Source organism: Vicia villosa, unplaced genomic scaffold (assembly GCF_029867415.1).
Source record: "Vicia villosa cultivar HV-30 ecotype Madison, WI unplaced genomic scaffold, Vvil1.0 ctg.004315F_1_1, whole genome shotgun sequence".
NCBI lineage: Eukaryota > Viridiplantae > Streptophyta > Magnoliopsida > Fabales > Fabaceae > Vicia > Vicia villosa.
The window spans coordinates 146,833-163,384 of record NW_026706410.1 but is presented as its reverse complement, the minus strand read 5'-3'; the positions used below and the strand labels follow the sequence as shown (position 1 = coordinate 163,384).

The following is a 16,552-nucleotide window of genomic DNA, read 5'->3' as shown; positions in this document are numbered from 1 at the left end:
TTTTAAAAAACATTTTTATAAAAATTATTTCTAAAAATTAAAAAAAAAATCATTTTTTAAAAGTTAAAAACATTGCAACTTTTTTTGACAAACTTAACGAATACCTTAAAGACATTGTTTAATAAATAAATAAATTATAAAAATATGTTTATTATTTAATGATTCAATAAAAAATTACCTTGTTTAAATGTTTTTTATAGAATGTTTTAACACATCTGTTAGCAAGACTTTTCTTTATATTATTAACTTTTTTTGTTGCTTTTAATGGTTTTTGTTTTTAAGAATGTAATGCATTAACCTTGTCCTATATATGGAACACTACTAGAAATACACGATTTACCTGGGACATTGTTAAGTAAAATAAATTTTCCTGCGGAACAAGAATTGGCAAAAAATTTCGCAGGAATACCTGCGGATTTAGCTGCAAAATATATATTTTGATCAAGAAATCAAACTATATTTCAGAATCCGCAGGTAATTTTGCAGGAAAGTTTTCTGCGGAATTTGCTGCAGAATTTCTATTTTGAGTAAAATCAAATCGATGAAGATATCAGGTCATTGATTTATTGGTCGAACTATTAAATTGTTAGTCGAACCACTTGATTAAACCGGATAACTTGATCGAACAAGATGACTCCGTCTCTAAAAAATATCAATATACTGACAAAATTTTAAAATATCATAATTTCACATGTTTATTCTTTAAATTTAATTCTAAGGAAGAAAAGTGGCTATAAATAAATTTTGAATAAAAACGGCTTTTATTTTAATTTTATTTTTTTAAAAAAAAAATATCAAAATAATATAGTTTTGTTTTGAGAAAAAAAAATCAAGTTTTAATTTGTTGATTTTGACTAATTTTGACATATTCCTACTAATTCAACAGTTTATTCAAGTCAGTAATCAGACCTGATTGATAATCTTTTTGATTTTCAGCTCAATCAACCGATTTAGTTCAATTTTTAAAACATTTCATAATGCCAAAAAAAAGTCAATTTTTAAACATTAAGATATAGTAAAATACATGAAGAAAAATGAATATTTTATGATATTCGGTGGAAAAGATGGATAGTAATATAGTATGGTCAAAAAATTGGCAACAATACCGTACAATGTTTGTGATAATCATGTCATTGGTCCATCTTGTTTTGTGCAAAACATGTGCACATGCAAATCGCGTGCACACCCATCTTATTATCATTTCATACCATATGGCGTGTTCACCAATATATTGTTCTTTAGACTGATAGTGTGATTACGAGACTTTCATTTTCTTTACAGAGACAGTGTCATTGCGAAAACTATACCCCCGTACCCCTACATTTATCCCAATACCCCTACAATTTTAAAAAAATCCCAATTTTGTCCTTATTAAATTTTTAACTTTTTTTTTTTATTTTTTTTTTCAATTTTACTGAACCGGATAACCCAGGGGTGAGTGTTCCGGTTCTTTTTTTTTTTCAATTTTACTGAACCGGATATCCCAGGGGTGGGTGTTCCGGTTCCTTTTTTTTTTTTCAATTTTACTGAAATTGAATTTAGGAAAAGAAAAAACCTGCAACTTGAGATAGTGAGGTTCTTTGTGCTCTCCCTTAAAGCCATCAACATGAACTGTTTCAAACTGAACTTCCTTTTCAATGAGGCACACTATCACCCTTTTAGGGCAAGCATAGTCTGGTCCATACACTTTCACTACCATTTTAATTTGCTGAAAGAAATATTTCAAACATGGGTTTATGAAGCATCTAAGTCATGGCTTCTTATAGTGCCTTCTTTTTTTTTTTTTTTGACTAACTTATAGTGCCTTCTTGAACACTAAAAATTGTTGTATTCACTGCAGTTCATATAATACTCGCATGATTGCTCCTTCTGTTCTTCCGCAATAGCCAAATTCTCGCCGTTCAAGAAACAAGTCTTTCTCCATAACACAGTTTTGTAGAGCCTCATTTAGTGCATCATCAAGATTAGTGGTGTATTGTGTATACCCTTGAAAAAAAAGAACCGGAACACCCAATTCTGGGATATCCGGTTCAGTAAATTTGAAAAAAAAAAGGAACCGGAACACCCACCCCTGGGATATCCGGTTCTGTAAAATTGAAAAAAAAAGGAACCGGAACACTCACCCCTGGGTTATCCGGTTCAGTAAAATTGAAAAAAAAAATAAAAAAGAAAAGTTAAAAATTTAATAAGGACAAAATTGGGATTTTTTTAAAATTGTAGGGGTATTGGGATAAATGTAGGGGTACGGGGTATAATTTTCTGTCATTGCCCAGGGCCGGCCCAATCAATGCAGAGGCCCCGTTCTAATTTTAAAAATGGGCCAAATTTAAAATATAAATATAATTTTAATAATTTAAAAAGACACATAAAAATTATATTTACGTATTAATCAATAATATATTTAATTATAATTATTTTGAGTTTTGATCTATCTCAATTTTTATATGTATTGATTTTTTATTATAGCATTTTTTATTTATTGGATTTTTATTATAACATTTTATTTATTTCGGTTAACATTTATTAAAAAAAATTGGACCTTCTAAAAATTTGGGGCCTCCTAAAATTTGGGGCCCTGTATTATAGCACTTCTTGCACATGCACAGGGCCGGCCATATCATTGCCTCAAGTGAGAACACTTTCTTGATGTAAAAATCAAAACAACTATTCCTAGACTCCTAGTATGGAATATCTAAAATCAATTAAGTTTATTATAACCAAAATTAATACTATCTCGGTTTTTTTAATTATCATTTTTAAATTTTTTATACATATAAAAAAATTAATAATTATTATTATTTCGTCTTTCTCAAAATAAGTATCGCATTTGTAAAAAAAAAAAATTTCAAAATAAGTGTCGCTTTTAATTTTCAATACAATTTTAATTTTCATCTTCCAATTATATTCTCTAATTAATACTCCCAATTTACTATTTTTCTCCTTTTATATTAATGATTATTTGAATACACCAATAACCATAAGGATAATTTGGTAAAATTTTCATTTTCTCTTTCATTTATCACATTTTTTTAATCTATTTGAAAGTGTCGTATGATACTTGGGACGGAGGGAGTACTTTTTAAATTAAGACTTTTCTTTTGTTTATAATATCCCTAACTTTTTATTATTTTGATATACATTTTTCTCTCTTTATAATAAATATGTACGAGTAATTTTGACAAAACTAAAATTATTACTACTTTGAAATTTGAAAATAATAATTAAAAAAAAACATAAAATTTTCATAAAAGTGACACTTAAAAAAAAACGGAGAGAGTAAGATTTGAAGAGTCATTAAAAAATAGATTAAAAGTAGTGCATTATTATGTATAAACTAATTTTATACTGTCATCCAATAAAATTATAAAATTCAATCATGTCATATTAGTATTTTAAAATTAAAAAATTGAATTAGTTAGATACATGCCACTAATTAGTTAACATTCCAATATATCATTTGAACTTTGTGTAGATAAAAAAAGCTTTGGAGTTTTGGGTTTGATTCCTATTTTCTTTTTTTCTGTGGATTTTTGTTTATCAAAAGTATTTTAGAGTGCAAAAACATTTTCTATCATTTAAGAAAAATTAAACGAATTTAACCATTTTATAATGACAGATAAATATAAAGAATCACATGATCAATAGACAAAAGTCTTTTTCATCACTCACGTGTTGATTGACTTTAGGTATCAACATAAGAAACAAGAAAAGTAGTCATTACTACTTGCTCTGTAACAGAATAAGTGTTCTTACATGCAAATGACGTGCACACCCTTTTTGATTGACTTTAGGCGACATAAGAAGAAACCAGGAAAGTAGCCATTACTAATAATATATTAAATATGCTAATATTTTGTTGCCTATAAATTAACATGATTCTTGTTTACTCTTTCATCAAAATATTCACAATCTCAGTCGTCCTCTAAAAAACGATATATTTACCAAATATAATGCTTGACTTCAATTTTCTCTTTTGTGTGGTTAGCATTCTGTGTATTAGTTTGCTATGTGGCGAAAGTTCTCATATGAACAAGTGTGTGGAGTCAGAGAGGAAAGCTCTCCTCAAGATTAAAGATGCTCTCATTCATGGAAGGGACAAACGTTTTACCTCATGGAGAGGTGAAGAATGTTGCAAATGGGAAGGAATTTCATGTGATAATTTCACCAGTTATGTAACGCGTTTGGATCTCAATGATTTTGGATTGACAGGTAAGTTAGATTCTTCAATATGTGAACTGCGACATTTAACTTCTTTAAGCCTCCAAGAAAACCAGCTAGGGGGGAAAATTCCTAACTGTATTGGTTCATTTAGTCATTTGATAGAGTTAAATCTTCATGGGAACGAACTCGTTGGTGTCGTTCCTCCTAGTTTGGGGAATCTTTCCAACTTGCAAACTCTTGACCTCGGACTTAATTCTTATTTGAGTGTAAATGATTTTGAATGGCTTTCTCATCTCTCTAATTTGAGACAACTTGATTTAACAATGGTGATTCTCAGTTTAGTTGTTGATTGGTTGTCATCAATAAGCAAAATCTCTTCTCTCTCTGAACTTCATTTAAGTGATTGTAGGCTCCATAATATAACTCTTAAATCTATTCCCCATTTGAATTCTTCCATTTCTCTAAAATCCCTTGATCTCAGGGGAAATAATTTAAATTCTTCTATTCTGCCATGGATTATTAGTGTTAGCAAAACTCTCACAGATCTTGATATTTCATATAATTCTTTGCAACAAAGTATTCCGTATGAGTTTGGAAACATGATTTTTCTTCAACATCTCGATCTCTCATATAATGAACTCCAAGGAAGTATACCAAAGTCCTTTAACAGTATGTGTCAATTGAAAGAGTTGTACTTAAATTCCAACAAATTGTCTGGCCAACTCAGTGACAACATACAAAATTATGTTGTGCAAATAATAATTTAGAGTATTTGGATTTAAGTGACAACTCATTCCAAAGTGGGCCACTTCCTAATCTTTCATGCTTTTCATCCTTGATGACATTATATCTTCAACATGCTAATCTTGTTGGCATGCTACCAAAATCACTTTTCCTTTTGTCCTCTCTTCAAAATTTAGATCTTTCTAATAATCATTTGAGTGGACCACTTCCACACAAAATCAGTCAATTGTCTAGTCTTGAAGTGTTGTATCTCTCTTCAAATGAGTTGAACGGTTCTATTACTGAAACACATCTACCAAACTTATCTAACTTGGAAAGATTGGATGTCCGTCAAAATTCACTTTCATTTAACTTGAGTTTAGATTGGGTTCCATCTTTCAAAACATTGGTCATATGGAAAGGTTGGAATCACTCGACCTGTCAAGAAACCATCTTTTTGGTAAAATGCCAATAAGCTTTTCAAATTTGGCATTTCTTAATCACATGAACTTGTCTTTTAATAACTTAGACTGCGAAATTCCACTAAGCACTCAACTACAATCTCTTGACCCTTCTTCATTTGTGGGGAATGATAGACTTTGTGGGCCACCACTCATAAAGCTTTGCCATGATGGTGTGATTTCTCCAACTAGAAGCCATGACAAACATGACACAAGTGAAGATGAAGATAAGTTCATAACTTTTGGATTTTATGTTAGCTTGGGACTTGGTTTTATATTTGGATTTTGGGGAGTTTGTGGAACTCTAGTGATAAAAACATCATGGAGACATGCCTATTTCAAATTCTTCAAGAAGATCAATGATTGGATTCAACTCACAGCAGTTGTATTTCTAATCAATATAAAAAATAGATTCCAAGATGAAGACTAACTGGTAAGTTTCATATAATATATACCTTCTATTTTATTTATAATTTGCAAACATAGTATTAGTTGACATGATGTCTTTCTTTATCAATATTTGTAGGTAAAACTTTACTTGAGAGAGTGATATGTCGGAATATCTTAATCAATATATGTTTCAAATCTTCGCCAACATATGTTCCTGGTGGAATGTGGATGTTGAATTCTAGAGTTATTCTTGAGTTACTCCTTTAACGTACCACTGTTTGTATCTTCTCATAATGAATTTTCTAATTAGTTTACTATAGAATAAAGGAACTCAAGTTTTGTGTGTGTATTGTTTAAATCCTCATGTATTATAGAAAGGTATTATGCAGTTGATTATTATTATTTTTTAAATAAGCAACTATTCTTTCAAGCAAACGACAAGTACAAAGGATACTCGAACCCAATACAACAACACAAATTACTTTGATTTTCTGAAGCAAAGCAAGGCAAATTGTACCTATCATAATAGCTACTCGAGGAAGATGTATTATAATCTACACACATCCACTTCCAAGGCAAAAATTTTATAGCCGACATACAATCATCAAAATTGAAAACACCACCTTTAAACATGATAGCGTTACGCGTAAGCCAAATATTCCACGAGGTCTCCAGCCAGATAACGCAAATAGAGTTTTGATCATCCTTTCCTTCACCTTAAAACCGTTTGTGATAAAACTGGATAGTTCCTCATGAGTTAAATCACCCTTGCTGCCCAGCCATATGTCTACTGCAGCCCTAATTCTGTTACTGATATTACACCTGGTAAAAAGACGGATCTTAGTTTCCAAATCCATGAAGCAAAAGGCACAAATCTTGTCTCGGTCATCTACCACAATATTTCTTCGAGCCAATTGATCTCTCGTTGGAAGTCTGTTGAGAATCCATCTCCACCCGAACATCAAAATGTTTGACGGTGCCTTCGTATTCCACAGATAGATAGGGCTGCTCTCCTTTTCTCCGTCACCGACCCAACAGGAAATCTAGAGTCAATTACTTCAAAAGATGATTTAACAGTAAGAACTTCATTAGCTTCATGTAACCAAGCAAATTCTTCCTCTGCATTCTACTCTAAGTCTGCGGTCATAATTTGGGACATAAAATTCTCCCACTGCAACCTGTCAATAAAGCTGGAGTTGGTGATAATTGTGTGAAAATTCCAACTCCACAAAGCATCCATCTACTGCCCCGTGTCTGCGACACTGACGAAAGGATCTACAGAAAAACCAAAGATCTCCGGAAACGCTTCCTTCAAGGACTGGTTACATAACCACTTGCTGTGCCAAAATGAGACTCTACCACCATCATCGTTATCCTGCAAAAAATTTGGTCAGAAAAACAAGAGCTGTTTGCTTCAGAGTTGTTGTCCATCAATATTAAATCCCCCCACCACATGGAGTCACCTTTGTTTATCTTTCTTTTATCACTACAAAACAATTTTACCTCCGGATTCTTGTATCTGAGCCGCAATAAACCACTCCATAAGGCATTTCTCTTCATCAGAATCCGTCATTTCCACTTAGACAAAAGAGCTCTATTGAATCCTTCAAAATCCTTGATGCCAAGACCCCCACATTCTTTGGGTTTACAAACTCCTTTCCAACTAACCTAATGAATGGTTCTTTTATTTTTAACTCCTCTCCAAAGAAAATTGCTTTAAATGCTACGAATCTCTTTTAACACCTTACTAGGAGCTTTATATATTACAACATGAAAGCATACATGGTAAAGAAGATGAAAGCTTGAAGATGAAGTGGAAAATTCAAATGTGGAATTTTCCCTCGTTTCTCATTAAGTCAAACCACAATGTGCAGTAGAATATATACAAAGATAGATGGGCCTTGTTACATGTGATAAACTGAAGCCCAATGAATAGAAAACTAAATGAGCCCAATAAGCCTATGTTTCTAATACCCCCCATAAACTTGAGGATATATGGAATGTAACCCAAGTTTACTGATGTTTGATTTGAATAAGGATGAATCTAAAGGCTTAGTGAACAGATCTGCAAGTTGTTGGTTTGAGGAGACAGGTAATAAGTGGAAGAGTTTTTGTTGTAGCTTTTCACGAACAATGTGGCAATCGATCTCTATATGTTTAGTGCGTTCATGGAAGGAAGAGTTGCTGGTGATATGGATAGCTGAAGCATTGTCGCAGTAGAGCAAAGCCGGTTGTTTGAAGTTGATGTGGAGTTCTTGAAGAATGTTGTTCAACCATTGTAACTCACAAACCGTGGTGGCCATGGAGCGGTATTCGGCTTCTGTTGAGCTGCGAGAGATAGTGGCTTGTTTCTTTGATTTCCAGGAGATAAGTGAATTTCCGAGATAGATGCAGAATCCGGTGATGGATTTTCTTGTTTTTGGGCAAGTTGCCCAATCAGAGTCTGAGAAGGCCTTCAATTGAAGGGAAGAGTTGCTGGGAAAAAAGAGGCCTTGGGCAGGAGATGACTTCAAATATTGTAGGACACGTAGAGCTGCGTTGTAGTGTATGTCAGTTGGATGGGACATGTGTTGGCTCAGTTGTTGAACTGCGTAGGAAATATCAGGGCGAGTGTTGAGAAGGTAAATTAGTTGGCCAATGAGTTTGCGGAATTTCGTTGGGTCTGTGAGCGGAATGCCATTGGTTGAAGTGAGGCGTGTATCACGTGTCATCGGTGTCGAGGCAGGTTTGCAGCCTAGTAGACCAGTTTGAGACAAAAGATCAAGTGTATATTTTCGTTGATTTATGTGGATGCCTGATTTGTTCCGAGCAATTTCCAGTCCCAGGAAATATTTGAGGCTGCCAAGGTCCTTCAGATGAAAATGATGATGAAGCAGTTGCTTTGTGTTGTTGATGTTTGTTAAATTAGTGCCTGCAATAAGGAGATCATCAACATAAATAAGTACAAATGTTAGTGCAGAGTTGGACTGGTTTATGAATAAGGAGTGATCTGAGGAGCATTGTTTGAACTTATTGTCCAATAGCACCCGAGACAGTTTTTCAAACCAGAGTCTGCTAGACTGTTTTAATCCATACAAGGATTTTAAAAGGCGGCAGACTTGATTAGGATAAGAGGGTGTAATGCCTTTAGGAAGAGACATGTAAACCTCTTCAGTCAACTCTCCATGCAAGAAAGCGTTATTAACATCTAATTGAAACAAGTGCATATTTAAAATAGAGACAATAGCAAGAATAAGTCTTACAGTAGTGAGTTTGATGACTGGTGAATAAGTATTAAAGAAGTCAATACCTTGTACTTGTTTGAATCACTGAGCAACTAACCTTGCTTTGTGTCGTTCTAGAGTTCCATCAGATTTGAACTTAGTCTTATATACCCATTTACATCCTATGCACTTTTTACCTGGTGGCAGTGGCATGTATTGCCATGTTTTATTTTTGATAAGTGCTTGGATTTCAGTATTCATTGCCTGATTCCAATGGGGATGTAGGCTGGCTTGCTTATAAGAAGTAGGGTCACCAGTAACAGAAATTGAAGACAGAAAATTGAAGTATGCACTGGATATAGATATATATGAAATAAAATTGGGAATATCATAAAGACAATTAGTGTTACATATAAAATCTTTGAGATGTGCAGGAGCAGATTTAGTTCTAAGAGATTTTCTTAACATATTAGGAGTAGAAGAAGCAAGATCACTAGAGTTATTATTAACAATATCATTGTTACTATCAGCATTGTTCTGCATATTAGGGGCAGAATTGTTAGAAGCATTAGACTCAGTATTATGCCTAGCAGTGTATGTTCTATCAGAATTATGCTCATCAGAATTATTAGACTCAGTATTAGACTCAGAGTTGTTAGAGTCATGAATAGGGATAGGATCCTGATGGATAGTAGTATGTTCTAGATCAGTATTGTTATTGTTTTGATTGTTTTGGGAGTCAATATCAGGACTGTTGGCATTGTTGGTAATATTGTGATGTTGATGTGTATGAGAAGCATTGTTAGGGGTAAAATGATCTATATCAAATAAGAAGCTGCTGTTGTTTTTGTCAATATCAAGAGTGGGGGAGGATGGTGGGAGGGCAGTCTGTGTATGGAAAAATGCTCTCATAAAAAATACAGTTTCGAGAGGTAAGTGTTTTTCTATTGTTAAGATCAAATAAGAGGTATCCTTTGATACCAGAACTAAATCCTATGAATATACATTTGGTGGCCCTAGGATCCAACTTATCTCTATTTCTAAGAAGGGTAGAAGCATAACATAAGCAACCAAATGTTTTAAGGTTAGAAAAACTTGGTTCAGTGTTGAAAAGAATGGTGTAAGGTGTTTTGTTTTGCAAAACAGGGGTAGTGAGTCTGTTTATTAGGTAGGTGGCATGGCAAAGAGAATAGGACCAAAAAGGCTTGGGTAATTTGGCATGAAAAAGCAGGGCTCTTGTAACATTCAAGAGATGTCTGTGTTTTCTTTCAACAATAGAGTTTTGTTGTGGTGTTTCAACACAACTCTTTTGATGAAGAATACCTAGGGAAGAAAGGTAGGGAGTCATAAGAAATTCTGAGCCATGATCAGTTCTAATGGTTTTAATATTGCATTTAAATTGATTTTTGCAGTAAGCTATGAAATTTTGAATGTGAATACGAGTTTCAGATTTGGAATGCATAAGTATGGTCCATGTATATCTAGAATAGTCATCAACAATAGTAAGGAAATAATGAAAATTATCTAAGGAAGGAATGGAGATAGGTCCCCAAATATCCATATGTATTAGATCAAAGCATTGAGATGAAACAGAGTTACTTAAAGGAAAGGATAACTTGCATTGTTTAGCCAAGTGGCAAGCATTACAAACAGAATTCTTATGAAATGTAATTTCAGAAAAAGATTGTGACATATGCTGAAGCACCTCAGTGGATGGATGTCCTAATCTAAAGTGCCATAAGTCACCATTATGAGTGGCATGGCTGGTATTAACAGAAGGAAAAACACTTAGATTGTCATTTGTGGATGTATGTGCAATAGGTGTCTTGTGCAAAATGTAGAGGTTAAGCATTTGAGTCACAAGGCCAATCATCTTCTTGGTACACACATCCTGGATTTGACAAGAATTTTGTAAGAAGGAGATGTTGTATTTGGATGTACTACATAGTTTTGATATGGATATGAGGCTAAATTTAAAAACAAGAATGAAGAAAACATGATGCAATTGAAAGGAATCATCAAAGATAACAGTACCACCGAAATTAGCATATAAACATGATCCATTAGGAAAATGTATAGGAAGAGATTTGATAGCAGTAATAGAGGAGAAACATTGAATGAATGGACATACATGGTGAGAAGCACCTGAGTCTAAAATCCACATAGATGGTTGGTTAAAAATACTCCCTTTTTGTACAATACCTGAGATTAGGGCTGTAGCAGGTGTGGATTTGTCTGATGCAGACTGTGTTGAGTCTTTGCGTGACTGTTGGAGAAGATGCACAAGGTGTTTGTAGTCCTCTCGAGTGAGACCAATATCCTTATTGTTAGGAGGACCAGTTTTGGATTCTGAAGTGTTCTTGGGGTTGTTGTTACGATAACCCGGTGGAAAACCGTGTTTGAAGTAACAATTGTCAATGGTATGGTTTGTCTTTTGGCAATTAGTGCAAAGCATAGCCGGTTTGGGGTTACTTTTGGGTTTAGGTTTGACATTGTGACCGATAGCGGCAAGGACAGTGGGAGATGGCAAGGGTGTGGGGATGATTTGTTGTTGGACAATGAGGGAATACACTCTGCTGATGCTGGGCAGAGGATCAAGTAAGAGGATTTGGGTGCGAATGTTGTGGTAATTGTCATTAAGCCCTTTCAAGAAACACGTGACGTATTCCATGTGTTTGTAATGGCGAACCGCTTTAGCAAGATCGCAAGTGCAGGGATTGAAGCAAGAACATGAAGGTGTTGGTCTAAGATCTTCTAATTCATCCCATAGTATTTTTAATGCAGTAAAGTATGCAGATAGGGTGCGATCTCCCTGCTGTATAGAATGGATTTCACGAAGAAGATCAGAGAATCGGAAATGGTTACCTCTGGTGAATCGTTCACGAAGATCCTCCCATAGTTCGAAAGTGGAATCGAAGCAGATCGTGCTTTGAGCGATATGTGGAGATAATGTTCGGTTGATCCAAGATAGAACCATACTGTTTGCTCGTTCCCAGATTTCGTAGTTATCATCCATTGGCGAAGGTTTCTTGATTCTTCCATTGATGAATGAGATCTTGTTCTTTGAAGTTAGGGCACGACGCATAGATTTGCTCCAGCTATGATAATTGTTGTCATCAAGCGGAGGGGATACAATGGTTGCACCCGGATTCTCGCCGGGATGAAGGTAGAATGGATCACGCGGATTTGTGGTTGGATCGGTGATCTTTGTTTTGGGTGATTTATGAACTTCTGATTGTTCAGATTCAGAATCAGAAGCCATTGGAGGAAAGAAGCAATCAAGTAAGAAGATGAATGAGAGAAGTGGTGCGGAAGGTGAAGAAAAATTGTATATCTACTGATACCATATTACAACATGAAAGCATACATGGTAAAGAAGATGAAAGCTTGAAGATGAAGTGGAAAATTCAAATGTGGAATTTTCCCTCGTTTCTCATTAAGTCAAACCACAATGTGCAGTAGAATATATACAAAGATAGATGGGCCTTGTTACATGTGATAAACTGAAGCCCAATGAATAGAAAACTAAATGAGCCCAATAAGCCTATGTTTCTAATATTATAAAAAGAGAACAAGTAAACAGGAATAACATTTAAAACAGAATTTATCAAAACTACTCTCCCTCCTGGGGACCCCTTTCCACGAAGATAATCTTTTTCTGAAATTTCTAAGCAAATCCTTCCACATATAATCTCTTCTAGGACTATCACCAATCATAACACCTAAAAATTTAAAAAGGAGATGATCAATACCGCAAGCTAAAAAAGAGGAGGCAGGCTGCATCCAAACTCCACTCGCTAATATTGATGCCATAAATGCTGCTTTTGAAAAAGTTTTTTCTTTTTAATAGGCAATGATTCTATTAAAGGGAGTTAAAGGAAAATTCCACCCAAATACATGCAGAAAACTCCGACTACTTAAAAACATATGAGCAGAAGGATATTCCATATGTAAAGCTTTTGAAAAAGTTAACTCGAAGCCCTGAAATCATTTTGAGCCCTCTCAAAATTGTCTTAATGTTTCAAAGGTTATCGATGCTACCATGCATCATCTAGTGTCATCAGCAAATTATTTTATGTTACACTTAATAATATTTTATTTGTTTAAAATGCAATATATTTTGAATAGAGATTATAATATTTTATTTATTAATTACAAAGTTTTAAGAGTTAATAAACTAGTTGTTACGTTTGTTTATAGAATTTGAAGCATAAATATTTTAGGTAATATTCTACCGTTGTCTTTTATTTTCCCAAACATTGAGATGTCTCTTTGAAATAGCTTATATATTTTTGGATAATAAAACATATTTATACTCTATTATTAAAATTAAATCACTCAATGGGTAGGCTGAGTCCAATTGAATGAGCAAGAGAAATTAACTTGTCACCTCCTCACTTATATTTAACACCTCCTATATTGCATGTTTTTAGCATATACTTTTGTTTAAAGTTATCAAATTTCAAAAAGTATGAATTTTCACCATAAATGTTTAACATCACAAGAAATATGCTCACTAGTGACATGATTTTGTGACGTGATTATCATGTGGCAAAAAAGTGTTGTTGCGACGTGTGAATCACGTCATTATATATTTTTAATATTTAAAAATCAAAACTAACGTTATCACACGGGGAGTCAGAGATTATTTTGTAAAAAAATATTTGCGACGTTATTCCCACGTCGCAAGGACAACCACATATAAGTAACAACCTTTATTCCCATTATGTAACCCTTGTCCATGACACAACCTTTGTTAGTTAACATCCGCATGAAAATAGGATTACGGAAGTAGCTGCTTAGGGAAAAAGGGAAATAGCAGGCAACATCCATCTCCGACTCTTGGTTAAGCTTCCTAAGGTTCATCTTACCAAGTTTTTACCTTTATTAATCAAGATACAAGATATACACTTGGATTTAATCAATACTTACAAGTGTGCTATAATTGTGGAAACTTAGGCATCACTTAGCCCTTCCCGTTAGCTTTCCAACGATATAAAATTCGCGTCAAATGGATAAACGAGTCGAAAGTGTTATGAATTTATGAAATTTCTCATTTTCCCTTCTGACTCAGTGTAACGGGTTACTGTAACGGGTTATACTGTAACAGAAGCAATTTCCTACATTTCTGACTCAGTGTAACCGATTACTGTAACGGGTTACACTGTAACAGAAGCAATTTTATGCACTTATTAACAACGTAATCGATTACGGTAACAGGCTACACTGCAGCAGAATCATTTTTCTGCATTTTTAAATTACTAAAACCTTTTTTTCAAGTGTAAGTGTTAATTATGAAACAAATTGTAATATGAGGTACAAGTGCTTATCTCTGCATTGTGGAAAAAAGGTGTAAAAAAGGTGCTATCTCTTTTGCACCTTTCACGGAATAATGGCCTGCAAGCCTTGAATCCATAATGTACCTCAATCTTATACTGCTACTCAAATGTGGCTTTGTCCAATGTACAATTTTTTTGTTCCATCTTTGGTTTTGTTTTGTCTATTGCTCTTCTTCCTGTTAGAAATTCTAGCAGAACTACTCCTAAGCTATAATTATCACTTTTTGTTGTCAAGTATCCTGTAATGGTAAACATTCATATGTTACATTAGAGACAATAAACCTATTTGAGTTCTAAATTTCGGCCCAGTCCAACGTACTGGTCGGATGAAGTCTTTCTGGCCCCAATTTTGCAAGTCCAAAATTTGACAATTTTGTTGTGAAGTCCTATTTCAAGGCGGTAACAAACGAATAAAAGCTTTATAAAATAATCACTTTAAAAAACTGTAGTTATAAGAAGACACTAAATTATTAGTGACTGAATCAAGCAAGATATTGGAAGTCTTGAAATCTCTGTAAATAACTGTATTTTTAGCTCCATGCATGAAAGAAAGTCCTTTAGCAGCACCAATTGCAATTTTTATTCTTGTTGCCCACGGTAGTGATGTTAGTCCTACACTAATAACATGTAGTGATTTGATGATATATGTGACATGTCTCATTAATTCATGTATCATCAAAACAAACATTAATGTTTACGAAATATACTTTTGATCATGTGATAGCTTCCTCTTGGCATGAATTCATAGACAACGAGTCTTTCTTCATCCTCACAACAATCACTACAACACGGAAGGGCTTTAAAAGCGCTTTTTTTGGGCTACTAAAGCGCTGCCAAAGCCTGCGCTGCCGTAGGTAACGAAAGCGCTTTTGAAAGCGCTCTGGTAGCCCCCCTATAAGAGCTCTTTTTCTGGAAAAAGCGCTCTGGTAGCCCCCCTATAAGAGCGCTTTTTCTAGAAAAGCGCTCTGGTAGCCCCCCTATAAGACCGCTTTTTCCAGAAAAAGCGCTCTGGTAGCCCCCCTATAAGAGCGTTTTTTCTGGAAAAAGCGCTCTGGTAGCCCCCCCTATAAGAGCGCTTTTCCAAAAGTGCTTTCGTAGGTTGCGTTTTTTTATTTTTTATGTTTTTTTTAATCTTAGGCAGCGCTTTTAGTAATAAAGCGCTTTAGTAGGTGGCCCTTTAAGAGCGTTTTATAAAAGCGCTGTCGTTGCTAAATGAGGTATTTTAAAGTGCAACCTGTAATTTCAGCCTCCCTGTTCGACCTGTAATATTTTCGACCTGTAATATATTTTCAACCTGTAATATTTTCGACTTGTAATATATTTTCGACGATATATTTTCAACCATAGGTAGGACAATATATATATACTAATATAATACCATTATAATATCCAAAATTATATATATACATCATTATAGTTCCTGTCAAACAAACTAAATCATGTAAAGTATGAATACAAAAAGTTTCACATGTAAATAACTCATGTCAAACAAACCAAATCAGTAACATCAACAATATTATACTTTAAATATTGACAACAGTATGAACAAAGTTAGTAACCATCCTAGAGTACTATAATATTATACTTCAAATCGACACAAATCCTACTGCATGAATAGCTGATGAATAGAAAATTGACACAAATCCTCTTTGATTTCTTCCAACTTAAGTCTCGTGTAAGAAGCAGCATAGAAGTCGTCAAAGTACTACAGAACAAAAGCATAATATGAGTGATTTAGTTAAATGTAATAAATTATAAGAAGTTATCTAATTAAGTTATAAATCCATACCGTGATTGGAATCTCTAATTGATTCGTTTGAAGGATTTCTTTCATAAACCTCAAAACATAGTATCCGCAATCTGAACTGTTTCGCTGTATCGGACACTACATAGAAAAACAAATAAGATTTTATAGTTGTCTTGTTTTATCAAGTAGCATAAATATTATAAGCAAAATTGTGAAAATTAATGTACCTGCACTTTGATCCAAGTAATGTTGTTTGATTTAGTCCGGGATACCTGTGCGTCTCGTTGACTTCGGAACACTTGTATTGATCTAACAAAAATATAAAAGCATATATTTAGATCAATCTCAAAAATAATTAAATGTATAAATATACACGAATATTTAGAACGATCCCACTTACGTATCAATCATTGTCTTCATAGCCGAATAATTGGTCCACTCACCATCTACCGAATTCAGAAAATATACCACTTCTCTTATAGGGTTGATAGCAAGCAACAACCAGTGTGCTCTATAAATTAAAACAAT

The 16,552-nt window shown here is 34.0% G+C and overlaps 1 protein-coding gene and 1 long non-coding RNA gene across 2 annotated transcripts; one reads left to right on the top strand and one right to left on the bottom strand.

The window, feature by feature from the left end:
• Nucleotides 1-3,909: 3,909 nt before the first annotated feature.
• Nucleotides 3,910-7,092, top strand: LOC131641957 (receptor-like protein EIX1). The gene is made up of 2 exons (XM_058912245.1): nt 3,910-5,778; nt 5,872-7,092. The coding sequence occupies exon 1, from the start codon at nt 3,951-3,953 to the stop codon at nt 4,926-4,928; it is 978 nt and encodes a 325-aa protein (XP_058768228.1). The 5' UTR covers nt 3,910-3,950; the 3' UTR covers nt 4,929-5,778; nt 5,872-7,092.
• Nucleotides 7,093-15,912: 8,820 nt separating this feature from the next.
• Nucleotides 15,913-16,313, bottom strand: LOC131641960 (uncharacterized). The gene is made up of 3 exons (XR_009295687.1): nt 16,252-16,313; nt 16,067-16,162; nt 15,913-15,982 (listed from the first exon to the last, which is right to left on the bottom strand). It is a non-coding gene; the product is annotated as an uncharacterized LOC131641960 (long non-coding RNA).
• Nucleotides 16,314-16,552: the final 239 nt, after the last annotated feature.